The 14,384-nt window shown below is 37.6% G+C and overlaps 1 protein-coding gene across 7 annotated transcripts in view; it reads right to left on the bottom strand.

Annotated features, from left to right (window-relative positions):
• Positions 1-14,384, bottom strand: part of lama2 (laminin, alpha 2) — a 177,842-nt gene that overhangs the window by 89,815 nt on the left and 73,643 nt on the right. For all 7 annotated transcript variants that reach the window (XM_075459601.1, XM_075459599.1, XM_075459605.1 and 4 more), the window contains exons 15-20: positions 12,339-12,443; positions 9,151-9,362; positions 8,550-8,661; positions 7,962-8,075; positions 4,219-4,346; positions 179-265 (exon numbers count right to left, since the gene is read on the bottom strand). In XM_075459601.1, the coding sequence (XP_075315716.1) occupies positions 179-265; positions 4,219-4,346; positions 7,962-8,075; positions 8,550-8,661; positions 9,151-9,362; positions 12,339-12,443 (758 nt within the window). The remainder of the gene's footprint in view (positions 1-178; positions 266-4,218; positions 4,347-7,961; positions 8,076-8,549; positions 8,662-9,150; positions 9,363-12,338; positions 12,444-14,384) is intronic.

Genomic DNA, 14,384 nt, shown 5'->3' on the forward strand with positions numbered 1-14,384 from the left:
CAATGACGACTTCAGTGCTTCTATGGACATTTCTAAAGAAATTCATTAGGTTATGGAATATGATTGGTACTTAATAGCTTCAAGTAATACTTCAATGACATTAAATTGAAAAAAAAATTGAATTCTGTAGACTAATGGATGTGCATTAGGTTTAATTGGTGTTAACGGTACGTGTTACCTGTCACATCGTGGTCCTGTGTAGCCTGGTTGACACTGGTCGCACAACAACTCCCCTTCTTCACCTAGATGGCAGGTTGGGCTGAAGCTGTTGTGGTTCCCACGATGACGTTGTAGTAATTGTTGTTGTAGTTGTTGTTGTAGTTGTTTATGGAGTCGGTAGTATTGTCCCAGAGTGGAGAAAGGGAAGAAGAGGAAGAGGAGATAGAGGCGAGTTAAGGCCATTGTGTGTCTCCTCATAGACAGACACACATCTGAGTTCCTGCTTTCACTTTCCGGTCTACACAGTCACTTTTCCACTACTTAAATATACACATTTAATCTCTCTCACACACACACAGAAACATACATATACTTTCACACACTCCTGATTTTAAAAAACACTCTTCCACGCTACCAACTGTTGCCTAAATGAACTGAGAGAGAGAGAGAGAGAGAACCGAAGTAGTGTGATAGTCTTTACCCTCGTTCTGTCACCCTCCCACTTCCAAAAACTATAGATAGTTCTTCTGGCTCAGGTTCCTGGCCCCAGACTGACTCACTTGCTGACTGACTGGCTCATTATGAGCTGGCTCAGTCGATTACAGATAATCTTGCTTGGCAAGGGCACGCAGACAGCATAAACATAGAAATGATACCTCCTTGTTTGAAAGTAGGTATTATGTGTACAGTGAACAACAAATATACCTAAATATAATTATACCTGAAACAATGACATGCATTTGCACAAAAAACATTTCCTATAGGCAACTGTGGTATACTGCAATGGTTTACATTTTATTAAAGATTATATGTGCTGTCTCTGTATAAGAGAGTGGTGTGTGTGTGTGTCACAATGAAAAAAAGCAAGCTGTAAATGTCCAAGAACACCTTAAAGCTAATTTTTTTATGACCTTTAAATGAATGTGTAAAGGAATAGCTTAGCTTCTTTGAATTGGGATTGTTAATCAAAATAACCAAATAAGTCATTTGTTCATATCCCTAAGTATGACCCATTGGGGTGTCATCTGAAATATCTTCAGCACATCAATTTTCTAAATGCTTGTCAGCTGAATTTTATTTTATTCTATTTTTTGTCTGTCACAATACCTGATCTCTAATAATCATTTATATTGCAGCAATATAATTTCCCTTCAGGAGTTTATAAAGTATCACTGAATCAAATTTAATTGAAATTAATTGTAAAAAAAAAAAAAAAAAAGCAATTTTAGGACTGAAGCACGTTCTTTGTAATATGCAATCATCCATTTTCTATACCCGCTTAATCCAACTCAGGGTCCAGGGGGCTGGAGCCTATCCCAGCTGACATCGGGTGAGAGGCAGGGTACACCCTGAGAAGGTCACCAGTGTAATATGCAACCATCACAATTTAAACATAATTACAAATTGTTACTGCCTGCATAAACAAACGACCCATGGGTTCAGTTTTGCGAGGACAGTCATTTATAAAGCTCTTACTCCATAGTCAGTGCATTGCCTACAGAGGGTGGAGGTTGGCATGCCCCCACTTTTGAATAACTGACCATCAACAACTGTATTCTCTGAGTTAAAATTATGGCTTCTGTCCAAATAATGAGGTTAGCTATGAAAATAGGAACTTTTCTCAATATTCGTCTCTGCTTAATCAAACTAGGGGTGTATTTTCTGCAATTTACTACACTTACTATGAATAAGAAACGAGTGCAAGGAAAAGAAACTGAAATATCTATTAAAAAAGAGTGACCTCAATTAAAACAATTTGAGAAAATCTATGGAAACCCATATTACTAACAAAACTAATGAATGGAAGAAATTATGTCAGAGGAAAGTTAAAGTTAATAAGTTGCTTCTTAAATTCTGCTTTATCAACAATTTACACATATATCGAGTAGTGTAAATTTTTATGACAAAACAAAAACTTAAAACAGATTACTTTCAGTTTCACTCCTTCAGGCAGTAAGGGAAATAATGTGAGGTGCAAATAAATGGAATAGCACTTAAGGGTTAAACTGATTTCTATTGATTCAGTGTAAATCACCACCATGCTTCCCATGCTGACACTAATAGAAACATCACTTGATTAGATGCCCACGAGAGCTTAGACATTATTACTAACTGCAAAAGTCAGACTAGCTTTTTAAGTTACTGGTTTTAGAGAACATAGGGGATCGCATTGCTATTTTTGAGGAAATTACAGCCGTTGTTATTGGAGGTAAAGGGGAGCAGTGAAATAGAGAGTTGTGTCTTTCTTTAGCTTGTAACATTTCGGACATGACATGTCATGACTGCATGAAAATTCTCAGCTGCTGCTGCCTGTGTGTGCCTGTGTGTCCGTATGTCTGTGTGCCAATGCTGATGACATGTAGCAGAGCATCTCTAGCTGGTTGTCTGGAGAAATTGCAGTTTGTACATATATTTCTTAACCATAAATGTGCCCAATGTCTCTGTGTCTGTTTTTTCGAATAGTGTTGTAGTATTTTATGATCCCTCAGACAATAACTGGTGTTGTCAAAACATAGGTGATTTCATCACGAGTACAAGGATATAGCAAAGGCTTTTTAAATTTCTCAAAGATGCAGTCGGCATCTTCCCTTCTCCGTTCCTAAGCCACTCCTCACTCAGAGCACAAGTCCACACAGACGCACTCACGTTTGCATGTATGTGGTTGAATAAAGGAGTTGATCCATACAAAGCAAAAGTTTTAAAAAGTTTTTGCTTGTCTGTTTTATTTCACTCAGAAACCAGCTTCAATTAAGTGTAATTATAGTTCTCTCCTTCACTGAAAGGATTTACCTATTGCATCTGTTATCAGGCTGTCTGTGCGCCACTCTTTTTGACAATTCCAACTTCTTTTTTAGCATGCTTATCACTGTCATTGTCATGAGTCCCTTGGTTGTGGTGAGTTCTAGGCGGGGCGGAGCAGGCATCCAGGAAGTCCAGGCGGAGTCTGGCCTGCTCCTGTCTGCACACCTGTTGTCCATCTGCCTCCATTACTGGCTGGCTTTTTAAGGAGCAGCAGGAGTTCCAATCTCTGCCAATTGTCTCACAGTTACCTGTGGTAATCAAGGCCGAGTTCTTGGCACACTGAGTATTACTAACCTGTCTTTGAATTTTTTGTGTTGTTTATTGAAGTTGTTTTGTGGACTTCCAGTCTCCCCTGTTACTCTTTTGCTGCTGCTAGCTACCTACCTGCCTGCCTGCCCGCCACGGCTCTATTCCTGATCAGTCTCACCACAGCCTTGGACTAGCCCATCCCTCAGTGCACTCCATCTGTATCTCTCTTTAAGCCACGACATTCTAAGTTGGATTTCCACGGAACCCCTGAACCGCCTTTGTTGACACTCTGTTTCTCCCCAGTGAGCACCTGAACAGGCTACACACACACCAGCCACTCCTTAATAAACTGGTTTTTGATCTTCCCACTCAGTCCCAATCGGCATTTTGGGTTCTTTTTTGTGTGTACGGCCCTTTTTGGGCGTGACAGCCATTATGCCTGGCTTACTCTAAACTCCAAACAAGTGCATGCACATCTGTCTTTGTAGAGCAGTCAATAGTGACCCCTGTTCCTGACAAGACATGTGAATGGGCAAACACACCCACAACTATGTGAAAATTTCTGCAGGCTGAAATTGAGACCACAAGAGATGCAGTGGTGTAGTTGCCCTGTCAGACCACTTGGAATACAAACTGCTACTGGGTGGTGAGTCATTTATTTTTCTATTTTTAAAGACTTGTGGGAGCTTTGCATTATCTACAATGTTTTTCTTTTTTTTTTTTTTTACAATTATGTTGATTCTAATGACGTCAATGACATTTTCACCAACAGCAATGATGCTTCTCCCGTTATACTGATTTGTCTACCTGCAGCGATGATATTTCTTTCATAATGTCACAACAATTATATTCCTACCTATAGCGATGAAGTCTCTAACAGTGTCAAAAGAGCAGATTCAGAAGAGAAATGGGGGCCACAGAATCAGAGAGGCCAGAAATGATAGATTGAAATGTTTGATTAAATCGTATTGTCATGGGAACATTAACCCCAGGGTCTCCAGAACTTACTTGTTGCTAGGAAGACTGAGCGGGCAGGCGCATGGCTGACAGTCAGCAGGTGTCCCATGGGTGGCATTGCCATAGTAACCAGGTAGGCAGGTGTCACAGTATTGTCCAGCAGTATTATGTGAGCAGTCCTACAGGAGACGAGCACGTTTAGGTTCATTTACATCAGAAGAGGATGACAATTGTTGGCCAAACACGTTGTCTGCTTAGTTAGTTTTAATGACATAAGATTTAAGGATTTTCTTTCTGCATGATAAAGATCTATCAAAAAGACAATGAGAAGAGAGGGAAGTAACTTGGACACAAATGGATCATTCTGGCCCTTATATTTTGGAGACGGTGAATGTTGAGTCATAAATATTGTTAATTAGTAGATAATAATTACTGCAGGATTACAAAACGGTAATACCATGATCAAGGAATACACTGGCTCTGTTTAAGTGTAATTGGTGCTTTGGTTAGAGAGTAAAAACCAAAAGGTTGTTGGGCTACAGGGATGGGATAAGAACAGTGGTGTGTAGATACATGTCTGCAAAGGCAGAATTGCTGTTATACATGTGTCAAATAAGTTATTACAAAACAATATACTGTATACAGTGAGTTTCATTGTTTAGTGCACACAACTGTCAAAAGATTAAAAAGAAAACTTAAAAGGTATGTTTCTGTCTGTTTGGAGAAGCCAAACCTGATTAATGCTTTGTACCACACTGAGATGATCTAACGCTGAGACATATGGCATTTACCTTACACCTTAATGTGTTGATATATGTCAGCCAGGCATCAGAAAGTCTGAGAGACCCTTCAAAAAAAATACCCATACTGTAAAAAAAAACATATACCCATACTTTTAATTTCCAATCGAAACAATTCTCATATAGGCATTTTTTTTTTTCCAGTGGCATATGATATTTTTTCTATATATCGATCCTTTCAGATTATAAATAAAAGTCGCAACACTTGGAGGTAATGATACATACAAGGCAATGCATTCAAAAAGCAGACACAAGTGCAATCAAATAAAATATCCTAATAAGACTAAAATGTCTAATTTTTTTTCACTGACACTTGATAATCATGTTTCATTCATAAAAAGGAGATTCTGAATTGACACATTTACAATGTTTTATCAAATCAACCGTGTCTACCGCAAGCCATGTCTCACCAGAAAATGTGTAATATGTACTTCTGTCAACTTTTCCAAAACATAGTAGTGTCACATTCTATTTTTGTAAATTGTGAGATGCTAAAATAGCCTCAGGATGTTGTTTTCTGTAGGGCAGCATTTCGGTGACCTGATGTGGATTCCACCACATAAATATAAAAATGTGTAAGTTTTAACCATGCCATTTTTGTAACTGTGTAAGGATATATTTTATAACCTGTAGACCAAACCAAGGACATTGTTTCAAACCATTACCATCTACTTTTAACTTCTAATTAAAAGTAGTAACCATTCCTGACAGTGAAGCAGAAAAGTAAGAAATCACAATCAGGAGATATTCCTCACTATGATCAACAGGTCATGCAGTGTGAAAAAATAATACAAATGGTTCAACTTTAGTTCTTCCAGTACTTGTAAACAAATTCTGCCAAATCTTTACTTTTCTGCTTTTTGGTGCTGCCTTCCCCGGGAGACAAATATAAATTATTCCTGCCTAAAAGGTTAATCAAATCACTAAGTATGACAACTGATTAGTTTGATGCAGAGTTTAAAGAAAATATTTGATTGCTTTTTGGGTGATCATGACATCAATTATAAATCGATTTAAAAAATGTCTTTCCATAGAGTAAATGAGACTCTCTATTCTTTCTTGTCTGACATGTCTCTGTTTTCATTTTTTCCAGTCAGAGAAGCACTTGCACTTTCATGCTATTGCACTGTCTGTATGAACATGTTTGCGTATGTTTGTGTGTGTGTCTGTATGTCAACAATATTCCCAATCATTTTCATCTCATATCAAATGACCTTCCTCTGCTGAACCTACAAGTTCACGACATAAGTCAGTCATTCAGCTGCAACCACATATCACAGTCGTCAGTAACAGATGTGTGTGTGTATGTGTGCGTCTGACTGCCTGTCAATGTGTATGTGTGCAGGACATGCGCGTTCGTGGTTATGCGTGAGTTCATGTCAAATTGTCTTCGCATGTGGGTATGAGAGACAGCCTCCCTGCCTGTCTGTCTGTTGTCTTTTTCTGAATGTGTGTCTCCCTTTGACAGATCCAATCCTCCTCATCTATAATGAAACATAACATGGTAATACAAAACCCACAGGTCTGTGTGTGTGTTCTGTGTGTATGCATACTGGAGTGTGTACATGTTTTTGTGTATTTAGTCTGATGCCAACTGACAGCATTGGCCTAAGGCAGTGGGTAGACTGGGGAGTGACTGTGAGGAGGTGCACATGAGAGGGTTAACATGTATGTGTGTGTACTATACAATGCATTATGTAGGAGTGTGTAAAACCTGCAGTTGCTTAAATGACGACTAGATGGCAAATTCGAAAGGATTTAATTGACAAAGATGAAATGACAGAGTATTTTTTTGTCCATATGAGGCGAATATTTAATTTGTGTAATTCTATTGTTTGACAATGGGTGTGTTTTTAATTAAAAGCCTTTTACACTGGTTGCCCACCTCAAATCATTCCCGAACAATTGTTGGATTTTTATCCCATAACACGTGATTAAGGCGCACAGCTTATCAAGTGACAAAAAGGTGGAATCAAAGACAAATCTTATGTATCTGAATTACTCATCTAATAGGCTAAATTGGTAAAAGGTCAAACTTGCTTATAGAGTGCATTTAAAAACAATAATATTAACCAAAGTGATATAAAGTCAAATAAACTGAACAACAAAACAAAACTAGAAGAAATAATGAATATAAATACTATAATGAAAATAAATGGGAAGAAACGGATTATAAATTTGCATGGAGCTTAGTACAGAACGATGCATGTATGGGGAGGGAAACCTTTCCATAGGTTTGTTGAAGCCATCGGATCCATCTGGATCTCTAAACATTGTGCTGTTACATGGGTATGAAAGTGAAGACCTGTTTGATAAAATGACTTAAGTCCATGTAAAACTTCTAAAGGAAACAGCACGATCTTAAAATCAATCCAGAAAGGAAGAGGGAAGTAAAGGGATGCCAAGACCGCAGTTATTTGTTCATGCTTTTTCATGCCAGTTAAAAGATTAGCTGCTGCAGAGAGGACGCAGAGAAGCCTGACCTAAGCTTACACTCAGAGTACTGCAGGAGTCTTGTCGAGAGGTGATAAAAGGCTCTATAACTTTTTCCAGGTCTTTGAGGGGGAGATAAGACTTCAGTTTGGCAATCACTCTTAGTTGAAAAAAAGTTTGATTTGACAACTGCACTGACCTGCCTTTCCAACTAAAAAGAGCTGTCAAATAGTTGCAGGGCAACTACAGTGAAAAATGATACCCATAAAAAATTAAATTAAAAAAGGAAATTGATTGTTCAAAACATAAAATAAAGATTTTCCTAATTTACTCATGACTTACCTAAATCTTGATTAATGAGCGAAAAAGAATGAAAAATTACAGGATACTTAGAAGAATAATTTGAGTACAAGCACTGGAGAAGCATGAACAGCTAATTAAAATATTAATATTAATTGCTGACATTATTCTCCAGCTTCAAAACTATATCTGTCACATTTTCGGAAGAAAGCCCATAGAAACACATGAAAAACAGGTGATATAACTTGCTAATCATCTTACCATGCAGTGTCCAGTGACTTCGTTGCATTGTGTGGCGTGTCCGTGGCATCGACAAAGTTCACACACACCATTGTACAGATTGCTGTTAACTCGCCGAAAGCCAGGAACACAGGCCTAAAAGACACATCTCTGTACAGTTAGAAAGACGGAAAGCCAGACCGACTTCAAGCTGCTGTGGTGTGTGAGTTTGAATTGTCTGTGTGTAACATTATGTATGTTTTTGGGTTTGGTTATGTCTGTTTGTAAGACTGACTTTTTAAGACATAATGCTGTCAGACAAGAAAAAACTTCGAATCAGCTGCATTCTGAAACTAAACTCTGGTTTGGCATTATGGTTTGCAGTTTATGGTTTACAAAAAAGTACAAAAAATACAAAAAGTAATGCTACATATCACACTTTAAAAAATGAAAAACAAATTGTTAATGAGTTTAAAATAAGAAAGTCCGCAAGTGATTTTTTAGAAACACTTCACATTTGATTACTTTTAAAACAATATATATGATTTCACTTATTCGTGAATTTGTCTTAAAATTGTAATTTCTATATCTCTGTCTGTCGATTTGTGTTTATTTTTTGTGTTTGTTTACCTCACAGGAAGTTCCAGCATATCCAGGAGGACAAGAACACACTTCTACAGCCGACGCTCTCCTTTCTCCTCTGGCAGTGGGATTTGCTACCTGCATTGAGAATGAGTGGAGTCTACACTCAACCCACAAACACACAAAAAGAAATATTAAGCATAAACTTTTGGCACACAGGTAGAATACCCATCTTTAGAGCTTAATATACAGACTTATGTTCATAATTGAGTCAGTTTGGCTGATTAGGCTTTCAGAATTTTTATGCCCTGAGTTCATTCTCTCAGACAGAATTTACTCCCAGGCAGCAATAACCTTCATCCATAAAACAGTTTTTTGTTTGTTAAAGCAACACAAGGTTAAAGAAGAAGCATTCATGGGCTGTAATAAAGAGCTGCCCAGGAGTCTCCTTTCTGGTTGAGTTGTTTTTATTTCATAAAGCTAAAACTAACTTAAAACCATCCATGTGTCGTTCATTGGGAAATAGTAAAAAAAATTAAATACATCTTCATGGTCAAGAAGTCTAAAATTGAGGGTCCTTCATAAGTGCAATAATACTGAATGTGTGTTCTATGTTGTCACACAATGTCCCTCAGCTTATGCTTCTGACCTGTAAACAGCACTGGGTTCTGTGCTGTAGGAGGCCCGCACCATCACACTAGTCACACTGGCCAACACAGTCAAGAATTCTCGCCGACTGATTGGTTGTCCCGTCTCTTTAACCAGGAAGTTCTCTGGAAGGAGAACTATGTGATTGCTGCTGGGTGACGATGGATACACTGGCTGGCCAAACCTTTTGTCAATTATCTTCATCCCGCCTCCCTGGTAGAGAAAAAGAAAAGAGTAACAAACTTTCTTTTTTTTACTTCAATTCCAAAAAGACACATGTCCCATTCTATCATAACTGTTCTCAACAAAAACAGTCAGATTGAATTATGTGTCATTAGGTAATGAGCTGCAGTTCCTATTGACATTTTGAATGGACTAAATGCAAAGTGAACTGAGCCCAGGCCCTCTATCCGACTATCTCTTGCTGAGAACAGATCAATGACTTGTAGCAACTAACACAAAGTGACAACAACCGATGAGGTGGTGGGGGCTATCATGCCAATAAACCATTAAATGAAAACTAATTGATAGAGATGATGGGGGGAGAGTCATACTGACAGAGAAAGCAGTGGCAGGACAGAGAGATGCAGAGATAAAACAAAATTAATGAGTGGCAGTGGAGTACAAAGGAAGACTGACAAGGACAGAGTAACCTCAAAGAAAACAGTATTTCTTAAGTTTCTGAATGAAAGGCTTTCACTGTCTTTCACTTCTTCTTATACACTTCAGTTTGTCTTACTATGAGAACTTATTTAACTAAGTAATACATTGCACATTCCTTTTAAGTTCTACATTTTTAATAATAAAATCCATCCAATGTAATCATACCATAATAAAATATCAATAATCGTATATTGAATAATACTAAATTATTTTCTTTTGTCATATAAAAAATACAAGTTTTTTTGTGGAATAAGAACCAGTGGTCTATATCTACACTATGCTGCCGCTCTTTCTCCTAATAGTCTGTATGTAACATGTTTGTAAACTGGATTTGAGGGGCCTTTTGAGTTTTTCTTGGCTAATGTAAGGGTGCTAATAAGAGTGTTAGGCATTGAGTATTCAGCTGGTTGCAGTCTGCAACCTGACCACCAGATCTCACTACATTATACACACTGGACCGTACATGATGGGGTAGAAATTTTGAGAAATGTTTGTTGTATTCTTTTTAGAGCTTTTCATACTGATTTTGGCCAGGCAAACTGTGCCGCTTTTATCCTATATCAAATATTCAATGTCCTTGTTACGATTATTGTTTGTTTTTCCTGTGAGAAATACAGTATATACACACATTTCCAGCACAGAACAGTGGTTGTTGTTGTTTTTGTGACTAAAATCTTGGTATCTATATATCTTTTTAACTCTGGTTGGGGACTGATAGAACGGCATCAGTTGTAAGACACTGAAAACAACAACGCCATAAAGAAAAATATATACATATCTTTTTAAATACTTACCACCAAAACAAAAGCATCTCCCTGCACATCACAAAACCATGCAACAAACTATATCACAAGTTGATGCAGACATGCAGATAGTAAACAGTGACCGAAAAGAGAGAAAAAACACGAGACAAAGGCTGAAAGAGAGATTGTGAAGAGGAGGAAGGCTGGTTGACATTGTGTAGGTGGTTCATTATTGTCGTCATTTGGAGAGGCTTTTTGTTGACAACAAGACCGACACTTGTCCTCCTCTCCTCCTCTCCTCCTCTCCTCCTCCCAGTCTGTCGATCTCACTGACATGTCTTTAAATAACACAAGCTCACTGGCCTGTGACTATCCATCTTCCAGTTTTCTTTCTTGTTCTGTTTTTTTTTTGCGTTTTTTGTCAGTCAGTATCCAAACTAAAATTTAGACTAAATATGATTAATTTTTTGTTATTCTTTAATTGTTTGAGTCAGTTCCTGAGCGTTAGGAACTTTCACATTCTGGCAGCTTATTACAGGAGATGGTCTCTGAAAATCTGTTATTCTAATTCAAATTTGCCCTTCTTTAAGTAGATGAAAGTTAAGTGTGCAGAATAAGTGGATCATTTCTACAGCTCTGACACAGTGAGCACACTCACACCAACTTACTTGTGTGCCTGCTTATGTTTGTTTTGTGTGTACCACATGCAAACACGAACAAACACAGTGTTGTTTAGTAATATGGGAGACTTTAACAGTTATCTAATAGTGTTGCTGCTTTGCTTATTGCTGCCATGCATTATATTGCAACCTTCTCATTATAAAGACATACAGAAAGATGGTGGGAGAGATTCCATCTGCATTTTTTAATGCTAAGTTCAGCACTTTTCTGTAAGCTGTAGCTGCTTGTGTGTGTATGTATGTGTACATCTGTTCATTTATTTATATACTATTTTATTTAGCGTTCTTCACCAAATAAATGCTATTGGATTGTTGGTAAAGAAAAATAATGTTGAGGCACAAATGCATAAATACACAGACCAGTTTCTCAGGTTATTTGTTTCTCCCCACACCAAAACAAGAGTTGTTAAGCCGTAGTTATCAAGGCTTCGATGCCTGTCAAGTTGCTGCCCGCTGCTTCAAAAGGAACCTCTCACATCTATCAAAAGAGGTCTAATGGATTAGTTAATTTTCTTTAAGGAGATGATGTATAAGCCAGTTATCCAGTGTATAGTCCAGTGTATCCATAGTGTATTGTCTATAGTTAATGGTAGGGAGATTCCTAGTGCGGAGAAGCAAGCTTGCATAGGTAAAAAAAAAAATGTAGTACTGTATACGTAGCTCCAAAACTCACTTAACCCATCAGAAAAAGTCCACATAAAAAGAAATAATAATATTTATACCAGTTTAAGTGTTCAGCATCCCTGAAATATTATCATCACTTTACTTTGCCCACACACAGCCCTATCTGATGAGAAACTAAAGTGGTTATATCCATCTCCGCTCTCTTCAAAGCCTCCAAAACACAGTAGTTTTTACCTTAAATTAATCAAAATTGTAAATTTGTAAAAATAGCAATTAAGACAGTGCTACACTCTTTGTTGTTTTTTTTGGGGGGGATGAATAAAATATGTTTTGGCAAAAAACTACAGCACCTCTCATAGCTCCTCATACAACCCAATGTCAAGGAAACTAAACTGAACAGTTTCAAGTGACTATGTAGTTAAATGGTTTCTTTATTAAATATCAGAGTTCTGTGATATCTCATATGTTTGAGAACTTACCTCAATGATAAGGTCAGGCTGTGAGGTGACTCTAATGGCCATTTGTTCTTGTTGGTCTGTAGTATAAGACACAGTGAAGACCACACTCCCTCCGTAGGCTGTCAGCTAAAGAGAGACAGGGGCAGTGAAACAAAACATAAGTAAGTAAGAATTGCTTGCAAAACACTTTTTTCAAAAACATTTTCAGAGTATATTTATGTAATTGAAAAACTGGCTTCCGTCTTTACACGGAAATTGTCAGCTGTGCACTCGTGCATAAATAGCATTTGCATTTAACGACAACAGAGAGCCGACGAAGATTTAAAAAGGCAAATCCAACAGAAAAGCAGGAAACAGGAAAAACTCTGGTTTTCAAGGCAGTTTTACCACATTTATGAAGAACATGATGACAACACAAATACCTGGAAAAGGAAAAGAGTACATTAGCTTGAGATAAATTATTCTTAGACCACTCAGTGAAAAAAATGTAACGTGATTACACAGAATTCGAAGCTATAAATGTAAGTATTTGTGCCACTGTGGGTACGCCCCTTCTACAGCGCAGTTATCAAAACCTAAACACTTAAACTCCACGTTCGACTGTACCAATGATGTTTTTTTTCCTAAAACACATCATTTAAAAATATAAAGAAATGTAATTGTCTTGTGGTGTCTTGTGGTGTTTCTTTGCAGCTTTTTTGTTGAGTCCACAGAATGAGCTTGAGCTGGAGAAACGCTGCATCGGCATGATCCTGAAATTTATTATTCTGCTCCAACCTGAACAGTAATGGTTGGGGGAGGGAGACGATAATGCCACCATAAAAACAGAGAGAAGGGGACACTGCGAGAGGGGATGGAGAGTAAAGAAATAGTCCTTGGGAGAGTAAGTGAAGAAGTAAAAGGTAGCCATAATGCCTCTATAAACTCCTTCCATTCTACATCATTACTCTCAGATTTTAAACCAGGAGGAGGGAATCACCCATTACGCAGCTGACTGAAAATACACACACACATGCACTGGAGCAGGCCTTGGGTGGATGTTTTATTCTATGACACTTCTTCTCTATCTAACCCCATTAGTTGATTTGGACTCCAGAGGACAGTAAAATCATAGTTCAATCCCACATTATGCAGCCCACACATATCAAGAACTTGTGGTGCTTGAACTGTTCCATTTCCTGATCTCAACTATGGACACTGCCTTTAAACTTAGTTTTTTTTTTTCATAGCAAAAAGCAGCATGGTAAGCTATGTATCGACTCATGTATGCCTATTAGATCACACAATTTAGAGGGCATTTAAATTCTGGTACGTACTCTCTTTTACAACTAAAACATCCTCTGTGCACTTACTATTGCACAACTTCATCCTTGCCAAAGTGTCCCTGTCTTAATTAAAAACTTTGTACTTTGATAAGCTAACATGCCAAACCTCTAATTATCTATTGTAATCGTATACTATCAATTTCTTTAACAAAGCCATGAACCTGCTTCAACCTGCATTCAATAATGTTTTATTCCATAACAAGATGAGTATACAGCAGTTTATTGTTTTGTTCTGTTTTTTGTAATAATCTTAAGATTAATGTGAAAGCAAACACTTGCCTTTCTCCATGTCAGAGACACATTGAACAGCATTTGATAAATATAGGTGCAGTATATTTCTCTACCCAACCCCTGGTGGAAATATCTTGCCCTTTACCTGCTTATCAGTTCACCATGTTGTCCACATTTAGTAGCAAAGTTTGGATGTCCATAGAGAGATGGGCCTACATCTTTAAGGTGGAAATACGGTCTGAACAAAATCTTGAACGCTAGCAGTAGGTAATCACCTTTACGTTTACTGAAATCATATCAAAAGGAAATCAACAGTAGTACTCCATGTTTAATAGTAAAAGTGAGAGCATTAAAACTCAAACAATGTAAAGAGAACTTGATTGGGATTGGGACTAAAATGCTGTGTGGCCTTAAAAAACCCCACTTAACAGTGATCCTAATCATGGGAAAAAATAGGCAGCAATTTTAGGGGGAGTATAAAGAATGGATTCTTGAATAATGGAAAAATATC

Source organism: Odontesthes bonariensis, chromosome 24, assembly GCF_027942865.1.
Source record: "Odontesthes bonariensis isolate fOdoBon6 chromosome 24, fOdoBon6.hap1, whole genome shotgun sequence".
Classification (NCBI taxonomy): domain Eukaryota; kingdom Metazoa; phylum Chordata; class Actinopteri; order Atheriniformes; family Atherinopsidae; genus Odontesthes; species Odontesthes bonariensis.